The 21,062-nt window shown below is 41.9% G+C and overlaps 1 protein-coding gene across 1 annotated transcript in view; it reads left to right on the top strand.

Annotated features, from left to right (window-relative positions):
- Nucleotides 1–21,062, top strand: part of LOC106892737 (spectrin beta chain, non-erythrocytic 5-like) — a 121,871-nt gene that overhangs the window by 47,542 nt on the left and 53,267 nt on the right. The window contains exons 36-41 of the mRNA XM_014950154.1: nt 10,633–10,737; nt 11,711–11,896; nt 16,187–16,342; nt 16,957–17,148; nt 17,966–18,061; nt 20,856–20,974. Coding sequence (XP_014805640.1) covers nt 10,633–10,737; nt 11,711–11,896; nt 16,187–16,342; nt 16,957–17,148; nt 17,966–18,061; nt 20,856–20,974 — 854 coding nt within the window. The remainder of the gene's footprint in view (nt 1–10,632; nt 10,738–11,710; nt 11,897–16,186; nt 16,343–16,956; nt 17,149–17,965; nt 18,062–20,855; nt 20,975–21,062) is intronic.

Below are 21,062 nucleotides of genomic sequence, written 5' to 3'. Positions count from 1 at the left end.
ATTGACTTCTCAGTTCTGCAAGGGACTTGATAGCAGTGTGGAGAACAACTATGAAAGAATTTGATTGTAAGGAATGTGAGTTCCTATTTGATGCGGTAGAGAAAGATGAGCTAGTGAAAAAAGCCCTCTCATGAAAAGAGAGGGCTCATATAGTTATTGCCAATAGGCATCCAGAAGGGTGTTCATATTATCATCATTTTGCAGCTCTTGAAATATATTTTTTTCACCAATATTAAATTGCATTTTGGTTTTTTTGCACTTTCCTGGATTCATGGAACTATTTGAAAATGTTTCAGCTTGAGGTCTGACATTTGCTATTTTGAAACTTAGTGCAGAATTCATGAGTCTTTTCCAGCCAGTCTGTGCAAATTAATGGGTTGATAGATTGCTGTAACTGTGCTGAGACTTGGCATAAAAACCACATTGATGGGTTGAAGGTTGCCAAATGGAAGGGTTGAAGCAAAGTTGAAGGAGGTTGTACCTCTGGGTCATTTCTTACTAAGGAAAAACAGTTATTAATTCTCCAAAACCACTGGCAGCACAATATAATGACTCTCAGTTTGTGCTGAGCTGTTTTCCACCAGTGCTTTGCCACTGCCACTAAATCTTCTGGAAAACTGACCCTGAGCTGCACCATGCAGTGATACTTAACCTTTTGGGACACATGGGCTTGAAGCCTTCTGCTACTTATTCCTTGAAGGAAATGCAAATCTTCATAATTCCCTACAACTGGCACCCTTAGCAAGCATGGCATGCATTCCAAGTTTGTGAAACCAAGAGAATTTCACCTAGGTTCAAGTTTCTGGAGTAAAATATTACATAGTTCTGCCTGTTACAAGTGTTTATTTGTTGCTTAATTAGTAAATACCATAATTTACATTATATCTGTCTCAAGTCCCTACCAAGAAGTGTTACATCATTGCCAAGCTCCTGCATGGGGAGCATCCTCAGGGAAAATCTCAACTCTACAAAATTTTGGCCAGTGTATTCCTTTTCTTTTCATGAAATGGAGATCAGCCGATGTGCAGAGGCACTGTGACTATGGCACCTGCTTTGCTGTATGTACCTCAGAGGTAAATAGGTATGAAGGTACTATGGGTTAATGTTCTTTCTTGCCCCTCAGTCTTGAGTCCTGGACTATATTACTCTTACATGGGGGTTGCACCTGGCAATTTCAGTGTGTCCCCAACACATTCTGTACAGGTAAAGTGTACTGCATGTTACTTCTTTATTCAAATGAATTTACCATTTCCCTATGCTGTGAGGTGGCCTTCTCTTCTCCAGGCTGAACAGCCCCAACTCTCTCAGCCTATCTTCATAGCAGGGGTGCTCCAGCCCTCTGATCATCTTCATTGGCCCTCCTCTGGACCCATTCCAACAGGTCCATGTCACTTTTATGTTGGTGGCTCCAGAGCTGGATGCACTAATACAGATGGAGTGTCACAAGAGTGGAGCAGAAGGGCAGAAGAAATGGCAACATTGTTCTGATTCTTCTACAGCTAGATTTCCTGTATTCCTGGAATATCCCCTATTTCTTTTATTCTCTTGTCTCTCAGTGTGATTATTCTTCAAACAGGTTATTCCTGTACGCCAGGATTCCCATCGAAGTGAGGGAGAAATAGCAAGAACTGCAAAACTGTCTTTTGCAGTTGTCTCCATCTGCCTTGTGGATCATACACACATATATATATGTGTATATACAATTTGACAGTGAACTGAGGTTCCTTAGTCGCTATTTGTATTTTACTTCTCTGTATTTGAAGAGCTGTTGGAAGAGGAAGCTGATCCTTGTGGATAGAGCTCTGTTACTACTAAATGGAGTTAAAATGTGGCTACATAGTGATGCAAGACTGCTCCCTAGGGGAACAGGCAGCGGGGTAGGAAAGCAGTCCTATGAAATATATTCTCAGAAAGTATTCAGCCAAGACATCAATTGAAGACTCCCAAACCACTTTCCCAATGGGAATATTGTCATTTACTGCTTTCAGAAAGAACAAAAGCAAACACACTTTAAAAAAGACTCCTATCAGACAAACCAATATAAGCAATCTTCCACCCCTTGTGTTTCTTCTGACTTTTGTGTTTGAGGCAAGGCTCAGGCATGTGCATTTCACTCTGGACATCTGCAAAATACGTGTGTAAGAAAACAGCTTCTGTCATCCCGTAATTTTTGGATCCTATTTTCCCAGTACTTCATATGCCTTAGACCAAGTCTCTCCCCCATCAGCAAGGAACAGGGGAAGGAAGAAGGCAACAGAGGAGTGTTTTAAACCAAGAACTACTACTGAGAACTGCTCTCTCATTCGCTGTCTGTGCCAGTGTGACGGGTTTGACTTTATGCCAGCATCTTATATTACATCCAAGTTATTTAAACCTTCGAAGGATTTCTGCAGAATTTAGTCTAGGATTGTTCTGTGCTAAAGAAAAATAGAGCACATGTGGAGAAAATTAGGAAAAACGTCTATCTTTTAATTTTTTTTTTTTATTATGAATTCAGTTGTGCCATTGCATGGAACTGTTGTAGGAAACTTTCCTAAGACCTGCGAACTTGAAATCGTGCCATTCGGAGTGCAGACGAGAAACAGCTGAAAAAGAGAAGGAAGAAAAAAAAACAATCCCTTTTGCTTAGAGCAGAAGCGGTGTCCGGTATGCTCTGCTCCGTTCTAACCTTTCCACGGTGGCAGATGCAGTGCTCAGGTTAGCTGCTTGCTTTTTTTTTTCCCCAGATGAAATAACAGCAAGTTCGCAGGCTGTCTCTGGCAGGCGTTTTTGGCTCCCTCCTCCTCTGTCTGCAGTCTCACTGTCAGAACACTCAGGGAGCAGAGCCTCATGCTCCGTAATTTATCTTTCTGCCCATCCCACTCTCATATCACTTTGCAGATGTGACAGGCGGTGGTAGCAGTGTTAGAAGAGCTGCGTGTTTTCCTTTTGAATGTGGATTTTTTTAGTTCATGATTTTTTTTCCTGGAGAATGTTTATTCATCTCTCATTCCTTTGCCTCAGAGGAAGAATGGAAATTTCCAGTGCCAAAGGAAAAAGGATTAGGAGTTGGTTTTAAAAACAGGGGGAAAGGCAAGCTTCTGTGGCTTTGATTTTTGCATCGTTTAGGACTAAGCTTCAGAATGTCATGCAGGGACCATCGCTGCAAACTTTCATCTGCAACCTATGTCTCCACTGCGAAAGTGAGGCTGTCTTCCAGCAGAATGACCCCACCTCCTCCTTTTGAATCTGCTGTGCGGGACAGGCCTTTTCAAAAGATGCCAGCATCAGCGTGGCACCCTCCCACTGGTCAATCAGTTGCAGAGCTTGCTCCAGGAAATGCCAGCTCATCACCAAGCAGTGTGTCTTCTGAAGCTTACTGTTCAAGGCTAGATGTCGTCCTGGCACACACAGACCAGAGGAAATGTTTCAGGAGCACTCTTCACTGTGCCAGTCCTTCTGATGAGATATCCAGTTGTTCCAGTCCTCCCAGAGACATTTGGGGCCATGGATATAGCGGTTCTTGGTCAACATCTGCATCTTACAGACAATATTCAGAAAGAGAAAAAAAGGTTCATCGTATTTCTCCTGAAAAAAATGATCCCTTGAAGCTTGCTGTATCTTTGCCCTCTGATGTCCTTTCCTGCAAAGCTCCAAGCTGGACATCACGCCTAGACGTTGATCTTTCTGCTATTCCAGCTGTTTCTACACTCCGCAGCAAAAATCTGCACACACCCCTGGAACCTTGTGATTCTCTCCCGCCCCAACAAGGCTGTAGCCAGTGCAATGTCCAAATGCCAGACCTCCATGCTTCAGTGAAGCTTTACATTTCAACTTGCAGCTTGACAATAAAGCCTTTTCGAGCAGATTCCCACAGAAGCAGTCATGCTCCCTCAAGTCTGATTGTGCCACAATTAGAGAAGGTGTCTGAAACTCCGACTGGTCTTCCAACAGGATCCCAGAAACCAAAACAAGACTTCCCTTCAGGTGGGTCTCCAGCCCTTCAAATCACAAGATTTCATGTGACTTCCTCTAAGTATCCTGGCCTTCCCCAGCAAACTGTCTCCAGAGATATATGGCTGTCCCCAGCTGTGCTGACTGGAAGAGAAAATTCAGCTAGTGGCAATGAGATCACAAACAAGGATTTAAATCCAGAACTGATTGTCTTTCAGAACCATGCTTCGTCTAGGCCAGACTTTAGGAAGACTCCACGGGATGGGCTAACACCTGCTCACCACAAAGTTTCCAAAATCACCCTGATACTTGCCACCCCTTGGACTGCTGTGCCTATCCAGGTGGTAAGAGAATTTAGAAGAAGCCAAAGTCCAACAATCTTTATCAAAACACATGATTCAGATATAGCTGGTCCACCATTTCACCCTGTGGAGATTGGGGCTGGCCTCTCTCTGTCAGTGAATCCAGTTTGCTGCTCAGGACTGCTTCCAAGCCATTGGGCAAGGTCTGGTTTGAGACCTTCCCAGGAAACGTGCGCTCTAAGAACTGTATGCCCTGACAACCTTTTGACAAACATACCAGCTCACACCATGTCTTCAACTCACCGAGACACAGAGGATGCGTGGTGTCCATCTATCGCTGTCAACATTGCATCCTTTGGATCTGGGAGGAGAGTGGTGAAGATTTCCATTCCATTCTAGGAACGATTGCAAGCAGAAGTTTTTGGTTGTGTTAATCAAGCCATGTGGATTTCTTTTTATATGCTTCCTGCCATGTTCCCGCTCCTTAGAGATGCCTTATGGGACAATCAGAAAGCTACATGTGTTCTGCTGTCGCTGAGGCTGCAGCTACAGCTTGATCCATCCTAAATGAAGCTGATATGATCAAGCACTTAACAAATGCTTCATTTTAACCATTACTGTACTATTGTCAACATGACATGCTCAATGTGCTTACAGATTTTGCATAATTGGGCCACAGTTCTCAGCACTTCAAAAGTTCAAGACTTCAGGGCCAAGGACTGGTTCTCTTCTCTGCTAGCTGATCTGGGACCTGTCACAAATCCTCAATGTAGTTTTTCTTAGCTTTTTATCTTTCACTGTTTTCATTTTCCTACTTGTCAGGTTATGCTATATTTCTAAATGGTTCATTCCTGGTTTTGTAACTTTTAAAAGTAATATTTGTTGTCAAAACCCAAAATATTTAAGTGTGTAGGAAGAAATCACTTTTTTTCCCCTCTTAGACAAAGAGAGGTACCACCCTTTCCTGAGGGAAATGAACAGAATTTAGTCTCCACAGCATCTCAGTTTTGGATATCCCAGCAAAGTTTCTAGCAGTGAAACTACAGGGACTTTAAGAAGAATTTAGACTGCCTTCAGACAAATGTTTCATATGTAAATATTTTAATGATGACATTGTATGGACATAGGGTTCTGGTCTAAAAACTACTACTTACAGAATAGGGGTCAAGCTTGTGAATTTTGAAGGAGGGAATAGGTGAGAGGAAGGCATCGTAGCACTTAAGGGAAAACAAACACTCTATTTTTCCCATGTACATCTCCAATATCAGATAAATATATTTTATGCTAATGAGACAGCATGCAGTGGCGGCGGGGGTGGCGTGGGGGGAGGAAATTTTAAATACGTTTAACATTAGAATTTCAGATCTAGATTGTGAGGTCAGAGGCCAAAAATACAGTGATGTCAGTATGATAGAAAAGGTGTATATATTTTTCTTTATAAACAACCTCAGTGTGTTTTATTCCGTTTAGGTTTATAGTATGATACCTTATTATAACTTCTACTGAAATGAAGCATAGTACAACATATTTGTGAATCATGTATAACCATGGTATTAAGCACATTTATTTACTTTGCTAAAACAAATTATTTTTTTCATTAATTCCTTTTTGTATTTACTTTTGTCCAAATCAAATCTTGTTCTTGTCATCTATCTGGGCAGAGAGTTTGGACTTGATCACATGCTTTAAGTGAAGGCATTTATAACTGGGAGTAATTCTGGCTTTCAGTACATGCTTAGATCAGAAATATTTTCAGTGGAGTTCCAGCAATTTCAGCAGCAAGCCCAGGGCAGGCACTGGGGAACAAAATCTGTGGAGCTTGTTATACTGTGAAGAGCAGAAGCAGAAGGGAGTGGATTTGCACAAATACTTAAAATAGTTTTTCTTCTAGAGAAATAAAAATGACACTTCTTGGAAAACAGATTTCTCTTGGGGCTGTGTCAGCTTCCAGTATGTATAAATGTAGAGTTGTGGCTTCCAGAGAGCATAGTTACCCTAATGAATAAAATGTTTCATTCAGTATTTCTCCCAAAGCTAGAGCTAGCCTGTGCTGTCACATAAGTACATATATAGTACTGTTTAATTTAAAATGACCTTTCTTTTGTTAATTGGACTTTGCAATTAGTTCTGCATTAACTTGTATATAAGAAGTCTTAAGACAGTGAGCTGTCTATGCAATGAGCTCAGAAATAGTGAAAAATTCCAGCTAAGTAGGGTTAATACCTCCATTTCTGTGGTTTGCATTGTTCATAACTTGGCTATTTGTTACATGCTCCATGTCAAATCTCAAAAAGGGCCAAGTTCATTTTGTGGTTTTAAGCATCTTTGCAAGTCTTCACTTAAAAATGAGTCCATTATATAGCGACTGGTCAAGTCTTCCGTGCTTTGTGTGGCTGAGCATTAAATTCCTGATGATGGGCCATGATTCAGAACAGAAAAAAAAAACTTGAAAGAGCATTTATACCTGCTGTGTGCTGTGGGAGACCCTGGTAGGTTACCTGAGGAGAGCTACGCAGTGTTTTGTATTTGAAATCAACACGTCTCATTCAAAGCAGGAGTTTGGGGACCTGTCTAAAAATATGCCAAAAAGTGATGTAATTGGCCACAGGCCAGCATTGTGGCGTGGGAGCCAGTTTCCATTCTGCTTTCAGATTGGTATAACAAATGCTTAAAAAAAAAAAAAAAAAATAATAATGTTGCGGTTCTGATTCTAGCAATTCCTGCCATAAGCTTTCTGTTTAAAAGACGAATGGAAAGTTATTACCTCACCGGCTCTCCCGGTAGCTCTTAGTGCTACTGGGGTGCTTTCTCCTAAGCGTATGGCCATCACCTCTCCTGTAACATACACAGCCACTTCTCCTTTGCACCAATTTTCTTTTTGTGCACCAGTTTTCTTTCTCAGTATTAATTCCTGAGTTCCCAAGAGCATTTGCATAGCATCCTACTTGAAGGACCTGGTCCAAAGCTTTCAGAAATCAGGAGGAATTTTTCCCTCTGCTGTAACAGCTGAAGGGATGGGCCTTTGAACGCTCAGCGTTATTTGTGTGTAGTGATTTTCGGCGGGAGCAAGGCACTGAGCACTCCAGTGGCAGCTGCTTATGACTCACCATCCCACACCCCTGCTCTCAGATGTCCCTGTTCTGTTTTTCCAAAGAAAGTAATCATCTTTACCAGTAGATGTCCCTTGCCTTTTTCTTGCACCACAGATACATGAGCAGGAAAACTAATGGCTGACCATTTCTTCAGGTTTTACAGAGTTTGCAGTTTCACTGCTAACAGTTATTAAATAAAGGTCCTGGAGTGATATGTGCAAAATTATGGGAATTTTCTGTTACCTGTTTCCTCAGGTAAATCCTTTTTGGCCAAAAATTGTAGATAATACAGAAAATATGACAGGCAATCTGCAATGCTTTTAAAGCTGCATTTAAAACACCAAAATAGAGATATAGCGTGTGGTTGTATGTTTGTGTACCCCAAACAGGAGTGAGTTAGATTCAGCTAATAACTTTTTATGTCAGTGTTAGTAACAGCAGTGTAAATACAGATAGTAATTACAAGTGGTTTAACAAAGCACTTTTACAGTAGTCAGACCTGGAGCCCACACATGTGGGGATCTTCCTCCACAAGAGAAAACCAATTCCAAAAACACTCTAGAAAAAACCCACAAAACAAACCTGTCATAATTTCATACATTTGATGAGTAGGATAGATAAAAGTATTATAGGTTGAATGCCAGAATATCAGATTTTTGGTGGGGGTTGTACTTAACATTGCATAACCGAGGCATTAATGTATTTCTTTTAGACACCCTGGTGATTTTCAGGCCAGACTTATTAAAAATGTAACCCCGTTGTACAGTGGCCTTCCCCTCTTCTTGTTAGTGATTACTGTGTTGGGATTTATTCACTTCTCTTCTGATACTTGGCATGGAGTAGTATAGAGCAGTTTGAACATCTGGCCTGGGCACGGTCGTCTTCTGTGCGTTTTTCTGTATATGCAAAATATTCCTTTCATTAACTCACAAAAAAATGAACCAGAAAGTCAGCCAAGTCTGGCTGTCAGTCCTCGTAGCCACAGCTGCCAAGGAGGGCTGAGTAGCAGCAGCAGTAACAAGGTCCATCGACCAGCTGGGATCAAGGTAACAAAACAAGGTAATGACTGAAATCTGGGGTCTGCCCAGGAGGACCAGGGCAGGGCTCAGGCCTCCCCTCAAGGCAGCTCAGGCAGGGCTGGGGGCCAGAGCTGAACCTCAGAGGGACCCCCAGGTGGGAGCAGGGGCCGTCCAGGGACTGGTCAGGGCTGCCAAAGCCTGTTGGTGCACTCAGACCCTGACAAGTACGTGTGGATGGCCCTGCACGTAACACGTGGCTGGGAGACCTCTCCATCTTAAGATGCACTGTGGGGTTAAACAGTCACCCAATACTTCTGTCTAGAGAGTGAACATCATTATTGGCTTTCTAAAGTAGCTGCTGAAAAATACCTTTTCTCTCCTACAAAAAACACTCTGTCAAACTGCTACAGAACTGTAATGTTTTGCAAAGCAAGACAGATCTCTCTAGACATTATTTTTCCTGTGCATATCTATGGTTTTAAGGCACCAATTTACTTATGTTCTTTACCAGCCCTCTTCTGAAACTGTTAGCAGCCGTGTTATTACACTGATTCTATTCTGTTTCTTTCCTGCCTCTTAATTCTTTCACACTATATCACTAATCTCAAATTCTTCTTCCATCTCTGCTAATTGCACTTTAGCCAGGTAGAATTACTGGTTGGAATTTCTCATCCAAATACTTAGAATTCCAAGAGCTCAGAGAAGGGATTACACAGTGCTATGTCCCAACTGATAAATGCAGTCCCTCATAGCAGCCTGGACTCCAAAAGTTCGACCAGTCATATTCACTTCACTGTGAACCTTGTCCACAGGTAACTTTTGCTCATGTCCCATCAGAGCCTCTGATTGGGGTTTTTGTCCTGCTGTTGTCTTGTCACTGAATAAGGGAAAAAAACTGTGGGCAGTTACATCCACTGGAAAAGAATAAATTCATACTGGCCTGCAAAAAAGCTATTTTTTTTCCTTGATAATAGATGATTACATTGTTTATTCTTTTGCATTTGACAAAACTGAATATAACAGAATGCATGGGAGAAGTGATTGGGCAATCAGTTTTCTTAGCATCAGAAAAGAGTCAAGAAACACTGGGTGCCTTAGAGATGTATGTGGATTAGTTAGAAATTTTTTGTAAGTCCTCACAGTGTTAAAAGTGAATAGTGCAGGGGTAGGTTTCCTTAAACCTGCATTTAATATTTTAGACTAAGGTCTTTCTGCATCAGAGACTGATAGGACGGGCAGTAAATAAAATTAATGCAGGCAAGTTGGAAATGTGGCCTGAAAAACATACCAGATGTAATGCACTTGGTACAGATGCAAGCCGTGACATTTTTCAGGAACAATCAGCTGCATAAATACAGGATGGAGACAAGCTGGTCTGATCGCAGTTATTCTGAAAAGTTTCTGGAAGCTTACAGTAGATTGCAAGGTGAACTTGAGTTCATGGTGTTGTGTAAAAGATAGGCACGGTACACAGATACCTGCAGAAGATTACAGCTTGGAAAGCACACACAAGCTCTCTGCTGTCTTCACTACATTCACCCTGGCAGCCTTATTGCTTATTGCCACTTATTGCATTAGGAATAGTACTAGGAACCCTATTTCAAAATAAGTGGAAATGTAAAAAACCCTGAGTAGAGCAATAAGAATAATCAGAGTCAAGAAGACACAGCCTTTGTGGACTGATTGATCAGATCAGGGTAGTTGTAGCCTAGAGAAAGTAGAAACCCCAGTATGCAAAAAGCCTGCAAACATGCTACAAGGCTGAAGAAAACGTAAAAGGAGTAAAATCCTTTCTGTGATGAAGCAGGCAGTCTGTCATGAGGTGAAGTGTTATGCATTTTCAGGCTGGATATTTGGAAAATCTTGGTAATGGTAAAGGTAACAAAGCACTGGAATAAATTGCCCAGGGAGGCTGCAAAGTCTCTGTTATTGGAAGTCTTGTAAGAAGGAATCATACAGACATCTGTCAGACACGACAGTGTTGGCCTTGCTTTGGATTACAAGGATGGCTTAGACCTCTGGAATTTGCTGCCAGCCTTGTGACTTAGTGACTGCGATAAGCAGTGATAGGTCACTTTCCTTAGCTGGACCTGTTAATGCTTCTCTTTCTTGCCCGAGACCATGGAGCTCTACTATTTAATTTCCAGTATCAGTTCCCTTTTGTTCCTTTTTTTCCCTCTCAAGTGTACTCTCAATCAGAGTTAATACCTCTTCTAACGTTTATGAATCCTGTTTATGTGCTAATTAATCCACTGAGAAAAACATTAATCTTTTTTTTTTTTATAGATTTATTTGAAAAGCAGTGACCTTGGAAGCTCTGTGGATGAAATAGAGCAACTGATAAGGAAACATGAGGCTTTTGAGAAGCTTCTGTCATCACAGGATGAGAAGGTACAAAAATCCACGAGCCAGAATGATTATATTATTTATTTATATATTTATTTTTAACATGACAACACATTAAATTGCTGACAGGTATGTTATGCCTCATATGCTTGAGCCAAAGAGAAAATGGGGGAACAGTGAAATAAGAGACAGAGCAGTGTTAGCACAGGCAGAACAAGTGTTAGACACTCCATGCCCAAGTCCTGCCTGTATTTTTTGCAGTAGACAGGAAAACCACTTGGTAAGTTAAATAGTGGGACTTACCACAAGAAATAGTGATAGCAGGCTATATTGTGTGTTATGGCTATCAGAAATTTCTGGTTTTTTAATAAAAAATCAGTGGCTTTTAAAGCAAGTAAAATACGGTAAGCTGGAGGGGATGACTTGTCTAATTATTTAAATATACATTTGGTATACATGTGTACTAAATTGGCTAGCCTTTTCTCACCTTTGGAATAGATGCTGAATTGCTCACCTGCATGTAAAGGAATCTGCCTGGCTGGTGGCCTCAGCTGTAATTCACCCAGGCTGGGGCTAACCTCAAACCTGGGGCTGTGCCTGGTTTCCCAAGAAGGAATGAGCTCCCAGAACCCTTGCCAGCTCCCTGCCAGACTGACTGCTCATGCTGAGAGCTACCTTCCAATACCTGATTTCCACAAAGCAATAAAACCTGAGTACTGTTGGGTGTCAGGCTTCCTCCATGATTCCTTGCATTGGATGATCAGTGGCGTAGGGATTCCTGGAGTTACAGCTTTAATTCATTTACACTACAAGACTACAGAGACCAATGACAAGGATGTCATAGATGTAACATAGTACAGGGTGTGGATGGGGGGAATGCTGGGTAACTTGCCCCTGCTATTTTTGGTTCATTCCGGAAAAAAAAAAAAAAAGAGAATCTTTTACATATGGAAAAGAGCATGGGTTTTGTTTCTTTCACACCATTTTGAAGCATAAAAGTAATTTGTTGCCTCCTCAGATGATGTCTCTTCAAGAACAGGCAAGCAGGCTAGAAAAGGTTGGTGGATTGGATGTACTAAAGATCCAGCACAAACTGAATGCCATTCGTGAGAGGAAGCAGCAGATCAAGGATCTGTCCCAGAGTAGAAGAGAGAAGCTGCAGACCGCCCTTCTTCTGGCACTTTTCTACCAGAACTTGGAAGAGGTAAGACAGTTTTAGACTGGGATGGGGGTGGTAGGCAGAGGAGCTGCCTGTCTCTGTTGGATGAAGTGCTTGTCCTTGCCGGAGATTAGGTGGTTGGATATTCTACTCTGGTGTGGCAACTCCTGTTGTGCCCCACACTCACGCAAAGGGATGGGTGCTCCAATGCCATTGCTGTTACTATACCATCCTGCTGGCCTTGTGTTCATTACAGCTGCTTTACACATCAGGAGCTCTGCTAAAACAAAACTCATAAAAGGAAAACTGCCAGCTACTACCTTATGTTTCCTTTGATGGGAAAGAAAAGATATTTCAAACCAGGGCGAATACAAAGTGGAAAGCATTATGGCAAGGGTGACAGGGTTTACTAGTGCCCACTGAAGGCCTTCAAAACAGTGCTGTAACTTAGCATAGCTCTTCTGCTGCTGTGGACTGGTCTCTGCAGAGTTATGTTCATCTCTGTCTCCTGTTCTGGCCTTTAGTCCTGAAACAGAGTAGCTCTGCTCCTGGCACGCCTGCTGGAAAGACACACTAGGTCAGTCTTTCAAAGGGCAGCACAATGTGTGTGACTGAAAAATGTGCCAGCATCCGGTGTGTTGGCGTAAACAACAGCGCGCAGGCCCAGAGGGACACTTGCAAACACTGTTGCTGGTCTCACACGCACTCCTGCTGCTGCTGCATCCAATGGAATATCCTCCATGATTTAAAGAGAAACTGCAGGTGCTTGTCACTTCCCAGCCCATGAAAAATACACGTGTCCTCACGTAGGTCAAGTTATGATTGTCACCGAAGGCAAATGAATGCCTGCAACACAGCTGCTGCTGACAACCAAATTTATGTGGGTTTTGTTTAGTTGGTTTTTTTAAAAGAGTAGTTTAAGGAATAAATGGCTGCTAAAATTCCATTTACAGCACAATATTTTTGGAACTCCTCCCCCCCAGAATAACCAAACATTTAAATACCTTCTTCTTTAGCTACAGTAAAGAGCCAGAGCTGCATGCTATTTGCTGATTTTTTAAAATGATCTTAATCTGTAATTACTTACACAGCCAAATATTAACTCATATTATTTGGCTATACTTTCTCTGTCACATGAACCAGTCCACTAGTAATGGCCAGTCCACCTCATGGACCAGCAGAGGGGAGTGACTGGAGTGGACACTGCATTGCACAGTGCTAACATTTTTGAAAGAGCAATGTACCTCATTGTTCACAGAACTGAGAGTATCCTTTTTGGTAGAGAAACTGTCAATGTCCTCCTAGAGATGCAATCAACCCATTGGGTAGGAATACTTCTGCATTCCTTCCCATCTCTCTGTAATTGTCAAATCAGTGCTGGGGCTGGGGTCCCCCTTCATTCTTGAATCACACACTTATAGCAGAGGATCTGGCCCTGTATACCAGGGAACATTTCCCTTTTCTCATCCACTTTCTCCACATAAATTTAGCCAGGAGTTCTATAGGGAGTTTTTGCTCTCAAACTACCTGCTCATTTACCTCACCAATCTAAATTAATTGCCTGCCGCTGCAGAATGTGAATGCCGCAAAGGAATTAAAAAAAAATAATCTTACATTAATATCTCTCTTCCTCTTTGTGGGGTAGAATGGAATGTTTAATTTGATTTTAATGATGTTCTGGGTGTGTATGAGTTCATATATGAGAATACTCCCTAAAGGGATGTTAATTTGCAAAGATGAGTTTGGAGTCTAGCTGTGAAATCAATGAGGTCATTGCTCAGTTATTAGGACAAGTCCCATAGCTTGCGTCCCACTCCCCTAAAAACTCTCCCTCATGCAATCATCTTACATCATTTCTATTGACCAAACAGAATTTTATCGGTCAGCAGAAAATAGTGATCTCTGTCATTGTTAAAAGTCTCCTAGTTACTCTCTAGAAGTAATTACAGAGAAGCAATTACACACATCAGTACAAAGACAATACAGTCTGTGATTACTGATGGGAGGATGGAGAGCTCAACATCGTATGGTCTGCTCGGAAGGCTACCTGCTGCAGTTTGTACCCCTTTCAGAACACAGGACTTTGTTTTTTCTGCACAAAACCGTCAATGACTAACTCAGGAGATCACATGCAGCTCACAAATAGGACACACTCTCCTGCAGTAGAAGTAGGATGCTTTTGTAGTCCCAAAGAAGTGAGAGAGACTTATAAACTATCCTATTGTTCCAAAGCCTGTACCTCAATATTGACATGGAACGCAAATGAGCAGGTTGCTACTTAGAAATCTGTGTATTTATTTAAGTTATTGCAGAGGAAAAATCATAAAGTTGAAAGTTTTGACTTCTAAAGCTGGCTATGAGTTTTAATGCTGACTCTGAAACTTGCTTATCATATTAGTGTCACTTAACATCCTTTCACGCTCTGTTCAAGAGAATAAAAATCACTTACTACTTTATCTCAGAGGAGTAAGTGAATGAGTTATTCTCTTAATGTCTGGAACAGATAGATGCCTTTATATGCTTTAAATATGCTTTAATAACAGAATTGTTATTAAAAATCAGGGTAATTTGCAAATAGTTTATGCTTTTGAGGTTTCAGTAACCGATATTTTGAAAAAGTATCGAAATTGATAGTGCCCCCATTTTTTATGAGTCCCGTAGAAAAAAGACTAGTCCCATTTGCCTACACTGACCATAACAGTGGTCTCACTGTTGTCTTCAGTAAAGTGAAAATGCACGTCCAGGCATCAGTAAGTCTTTCCATAGAAAGATCTTGGGACAACATATCAGCCTTGCTTCACATCTGAATGTGGGCACGGGGCCAGAAGATGGAGGTCTCACTCTCTAGAGCCATTGTAAGTAAGCTTTAAAATAAAAACAAGCCACTAAGAGTGTGGATGTGATTATATTTTTTAATGGCTTTGTTCAGTCTTTTATTAAACCATTGCTTATTATTAAAAAAATAGGAGACAAATCTGCCTTTAAGGGGCTGTATGCAGGATTTTCTCATCCTAACTGTATGGATGAGCCTCTCCCATACAAATAAGAAGTCAGTTAAGTGATGTTAAATCGTTAATGTGTGGCTGGGTAATGGGAGAAGGCCGTAGCTTCTGGGGAGGGTATCAGAAATGAAAACAGCAGATCACAGTGTGCTGTCCTGGGCAACCTTGACTTAAGGCTTGTTTGAGTCTCTAACTGTGCTTTGGAGAGGAACAGTTTCTGGAGAGCGTGCTGCTAGTGAAAGCTATTTCTGTTATTGTTTATAGAATTTCAGCAGCTGAAGCAACACTTCAAATCATTAATTAACTGAGAAAATCCTCCAGTTGTCAAGTCTTGTGTGCATGTAGCACAGTTCCACAAGGACAGCCAAGATGCTTTGAAACTGATAAAGCTGGCTTCAATTTCTGTTCTTGTGTTGTCAAAACATTAGGTTACTTCAGTGGTCTGAGGACAACAGGATCAGTTACAACTTATGTCAGGTGTTCAGTTTTCAGTGTTTTGATGGATAGAAAATATTTCCTTCAGTGTTAAGGGCTAAAGTTTAGCAGACTTTCAAAAAAATTGTTGAAAACTCGCTATCCTATTGTCCATTTTGTTCTGCATACATTTAAATTCCCTAAAAGATGAGAATTTTGTAAGAGAAACACGTAACTCTTGCTTTGTTAGTGGCTCATGGTTCACCTGCTTTTCTGAATCTGATGTTCCTGACCAGACCATTTTGAATGTTATGAAGTGTAAAAGCAAACAGAGTTGTATTTGCTTTCAAATAATCTGACTCTAGTGCCTGGCCCCATCAGTAAGGGGCCAGGCTTTGCATTTTGCTTTGCATTTTCCATTTAGGTCTCACAGCATTGTTGAGATCAGGAAATGGTGGTGGTGTTTTATAGGTGAGGCACAGAATTCTTAAGAATCTTAACCAAACCTACAGATAGGTCAATGAGAGAGATAGGAGATGAAACTCAGAGCCCTAATTCCAAGGCTCATCTGTCATAATCTCATTTTAAATGTCTGCCATGTCAAAGCTGCGTATCTGCTCAAGGATTCTCTGGATCTAATCTAGAAGATTGTGTAATCTGTTTATGGCTTGTGATAAAATCTGAGGTATTCAAGGAATTTTTCATTATTCCTGTGGTCACATAAAAATTATTTCATTCCTACCTACTTCTATTTCCTAGCAAGTAGAGTAGTTCAGAAACTGGAGAGCCACCTCTGCTGTTAGCTCCTGGCTCAGTCTGCCTAGCCCGGACGTAGGCAGTTGCATAGAACAATGACATGTCTTGGGAGGAGGCCCCAGGTGGCACGTCATGCTAACTCTGATACCTCATGCTGTTGCAGGCAGAAAACTGGATCAGTGAGCGCATGCAGAAGCTGGAGGATCCTTCTGTACAAGACCCCAGCAATCTGCAGGACAAAATGAAGCTGCTGCAGAAACATCAGGTCTTTGAAGCAGAGATTCTAGCAAATGAAGAGATCATCACAGCTGTTACTGAGGTAACTTTCTTGCTCTGGTACCAATTTTACAGATTATTGCTAGTTATCCAAAGAAGGACAGATAGATGGAATGAAAAGGAAAAGTAGCTTGTTCACCACTTCTGGATCCAGTATCTTACATGTGTGACAAGAATCCAGTTGCTATGTCATGGAAATTTTAAATCACAATAGAGAGATTTGTTAATTGCTTTATCCAGAGAGCTTCCATCTTTTCTTATTGCTCAAATAGAAAGACATCATTGACTTCTTCCTTGCCTGAGGTGATTACTCCTACAAAAGGTAAATAGGATTTCATGCCCAATTTGTGAACATTCTTGTTGAAACTGAGTGAATCACTTAGCTGAAGGGTGCAATCATCTGTAATACCTCTCTTGGTGCTCCCATTCCATTAATGTCATTCTTGGCAGGGAAATATTCATATTCTCATGTTCTTGATTCCTGCCAGATGTAAAAGGTTTCCAGCTAAGCAGTATCATTTGGGCAGTAAGAATTTGTATTAGTAATCTATTGTATAGTAGCCCAGGTTAGGAAAGTAAGAGAGGTCGTGTAACATGGTAATCATATTAAAAATTACCAGCAACCTTAACTTCTAATTTCTTCTTTTGAATGTGAAGAAAGGAGAAGCCCTGGTATCAAAAGGCCACCCAAAGTCAGGAGAGATCCGTCGCCGAGTTCACGTGCTTCAGGAGCTTTGGGAGAAGTTGAAGAGAGCTGTTGCTTCCCGTGGAAAGATGCTGGAGGACAGCCGGGACTTCCTGGAATTTCTTCAGAAGGTAGACCAGGTGGAAGCCTGGATCAGGGAGAAGGTAAATGGATTCTAGTATTTAACACAAGCAGCACACTAGAGACTTGCTATTTAGCAACCAACTTCTAATAAATGGGTTATCTTCCACTGGAACAGGTTGCCCAGAGAATTTGTGGATGCTCCATCCCTGGAAGTGTTCAAGGCCAGGCTGGATGGGGCTTTGAGGAATCTGGTCTAGTGGGAGGTGTCCCTGCCTATGGCAGGGGGATTGGAACTAGATGATCTTTAAGGTCACTCCTAACCCAAACCGTTCTATGATTCCAAGGAAATTTCTTAGTGGCTTTGCCTGGAAGAATCATGGCATGTTCTACAAACAATATGGCAGGAATGATTCAACAAATTCTCAAAATTTTATGGAGCATTTCCATGCCAGAATCAGTTGGACAGTATTAGCACATGTTCTCATGTAAAATATGCACATGAAGAGTGCATATTTTACATGATTATTGGTGGTCATCTTGTGTGTCTATTGAGACAGAGAAATGAAAGCAGACTAGAATGGAAGAGACTTGAAGCATTTGGCGACAAGCACTCACTGTCATTGTGTATCAAATCTGAAAGTTTCTTTTTGTAAGAGTGAAGGAAGAGTCACTGGACCTGCTAGGTTTTCATTAGAAGTTCTTTCCATAATCTCTAATAGATTGCAGATGGAGTTGGGACTAAGTCTCATAATTATCTAAAGATCAGAAGAGACTACTTCAGAAATTGTGTCAGTGATTTACAGACACATCACAGAACTGACTGCGTAAGCATTGGGACATGCTGTGTTCTTGTACCCTTAGCCTGAATGTTTGCCTGTTTGCTGCTTATTTCCTCAGGAAGTCATGATCAATGTAGGTGATCTGGGAAATGACTATGAACACTGCCTGCAGCTCGTGAAAAAGCTGAATGAGTTCCGTGGAGCAACATCAGGGGTAAGAGGTGTTTTCCATACACGTGCATTATGTAGCTGGAAGCAGCAGTTACCTTTTCAGTCCAGCGATAAATCCAGGTAGGAAATACACTTCCAGTAACCTGAGGAGGTAAAAGATCGTGGAGGTAGGAAGCATTACCACTTTATAGGCCATTAAAATAGTTAGAATTTTCCCTCATTGTGCCTTCTGCTTTGGTGATGTCTAAGCAGAGCTGTCAGGCACTCATGATGCAATCTAAAACTTTTGATTGCATTACATGACTGAAAAGGTGGCTGTATGAGCCTGAATTTGAGCAAATTTCCAATATGGTTCATGCAGTCTGCAAGTCACAGTGAGTTCCGTCCAAAAGTGGATTAAAAATGGTTGTTTCAGCCATGTTTGTTTGAATCAGAAAGATGGTCTAGACATTCCATGAACAAGACCATAAAAAAAACAAATGGACCACTCTTCCATTTTGCTCCTTTCCCTCTCTTCCCCTCTTGAGGAACAGTCAAGTTTCTCATATTTCTTCATCCAAATGAAGTACATATAAGTGGGGGACTTTGTTTATACAGCACACGTGGTAGGTCATGAAATGTAACGTTAATAGTCAGACGTAGTAAAACAGAGCAAACGGTTTACACTTGGGATAGCAGCCGTGTGACAAGACAGCTGCACGGTTCACCCTTCTGTGCCAAGGTCTGTGACACTCTTCCGTGGTGCTGAGTCACGCCAGCTGCCTCTCCTGTCCCAGTGAGACGTGCTAACTCGGGCACCAAACCTTGGGCATGCTGGGGAGCAGGCCCTGCCACAGCAAGGGCCTCCTCGTGGTGTGCTTCAGCTCCCACCCTGAGAGCTGTGAGGCCAGGCATTGAGGGGATGCATTTGCAGCAGCCCCTTGTTCTCTCTGTTCCTGTCAGCTACTGCAGATGTGGACTAACAGGTCTGAGTGTCAGGCAGGCATTGATCATTGGTTTGCGAGTCTGGAAGCTGCGAGGAAGTCTGGAAAGAGGTATATTGGGACTTTGTGAGTGAGGCTTACTCTAATGTTCTCTCCTGGTTGTCTTTATCCTTTGTTTGCCTGTGACTTTGTTGCTAGTTCCTGTTAGGGAAGCTCCTATCTTCTGTTTCTGTTGCCTAATAGCAGAAGGAAGCAATCCTCTTCTGTGCAAAGTAACGGTATAGATATGCCTGACACCTGGTAGAAACCCCTGGGCTTCCCCTCACAGAATGTCCTGTGACAGTGCATGTGTACTGGATTTGGGTAGAGACCTGAAATACTCAAGCTTCTGCACCAGGGAATTAGTGAAGGGACCTTCATTGTCCCTTCAGCCCTCACCAGCTGAACTGTGAACTGAAGGATGGAGCAAGGACTCTGCTACAGGTTGTACCAGGCCAAAGGAGGATAGTGAAAGAGACAGAAACTACAACCCAGTGTCCCAGTCAGCATAAGGTAGATTTTATGTGTCACAGGAAACTCTTGGCCTTAGAAACTATCAGCTTGTAGCCACTGATACAGCACTTTGTAGGTGATACAAACAGTGGCAGGTTGGGCCAGGTGTCCATCCCATCTAGGTTTCCCCACTAGAGAAATCTGAGATCAGGGTAGGGAAGCAATCGTCCTGCATTGATGGCCACCAGATTTTCTACTCGTATTCTGTCACATTATGCTGCTATTATCTCCCAGGAGAGGAGACTGCAGGGTTTCTGAAGAAAGGGAGGTTGTGGAGTCCCCTTCCTTGGAGATTTTCAAGACCTGCCTGGATGCAGTCCTGAGTAACATGCTCTAGCTCTAGGCAATCCTGCTTCAGCAGGGGAGTTGGACTAGATGATCTCTATGGTCCCTTCCAACTCTAAAATTCAGTGAAATTCAGTGAAATTCAATGAAATATCTGTCTGTCTGCTGGTTTCTCTTGTTTACTTTATGGCTGTGTATAATAGTAAAGCACACATGGATGCATGCACAGACTGGTATGGATATACCATAAAAATAAATACAAATGGAGTCAATACTTCTATTAACAGTGTGCTGGCATCTTGCAGCTGTGCTTCTACTACACCAGTGATTAATGTCTCTCCACTAGGCTTGTGATTTACTGGTCTTAGGAAAACAGACCATGTTTTTTCAATCTTGGAGCAGTGTTCAGTGCTGGCCATCTGTCATACTCAAAAAGAACAATTATTCCACTGTAGTCCAGATTACATGTGCAATGTGCAAATATTATACTTTCTATGGTATGTACATAGGAAGCAAGTTGCCTTGAAGGCTTAGCATACCTTTTAAAATGCAGTGGTGATGCCTTAGAAGAAAAGCAATGGCATGGGTTGTCTGGGTTTCTCAAGGCTTTTATGGATTTTAAGTCTGGTGTCCACAGGGCAGAAGTTACAGCCGGACAGAGGCCTGTCTTGAAAAAACAAGCCAGTAGTCACTGTCTGTCTGACAGAGGAACAACCTGCCACACACCAGCTGTTCCACAGCAGCCACCAGTGTAATCAGCAACTGCACCTATGTTTCTTCAACAAATGAGCCCCTGCTGGAGTGCCTGGCTTAGAAATGAAGCTCTGAGGGTTCTTGTCTAGACCTAGATCATTGTTGTATCTGTAGTCATTAAAGTCCTTTCTTGCCTTTACTGTCTTCTCATCGGGGCCTTATAACACCAGCAGCTGTAGCAGGGCAAACCCCACTTGTCTGAAATGTTTGGTAGTGAGGTAAAACTCTTGCTTGTTGCTGTTACTGTAATTTTTCCTGTCTCAGTGGAAAACTCAGTGAGGAGCGTTTCAAACACATACCTTTTTTCCTTTTCTCACTTTACAGGAGATGACAGTGGATGATGCTCACATCAGGGCTATCAATGCCCTGGCCGTGAAACTGGAGAGACAGAACAAGGAAGAAACAAAGACAATATATGAGCGCCGCAAGCAGCTCAACGAGAAGTGAGTATGCTTTTAAAGCTTCTGTGTAAAGCAAAAACAGGAAGGGAATATTAGGTGTCTTGGGCTGGGATAAGACATACATTTTCTT

Source organism: Calidris pugnax, unplaced genomic scaffold, assembly GCF_001431845.1.
Source record: "Calidris pugnax isolate Ruff unplaced genomic scaffold, ASM143184v1 scaffold68, whole genome shotgun sequence".
Classification (NCBI taxonomy): domain Eukaryota; kingdom Metazoa; phylum Chordata; class Aves; order Charadriiformes; family Scolopacidae; genus Calidris; species Calidris pugnax.
The sequence above is the reverse complement of the archived record's forward strand: the minus strand, read 5'-3'. Positions and strand labels throughout refer to the sequence as shown.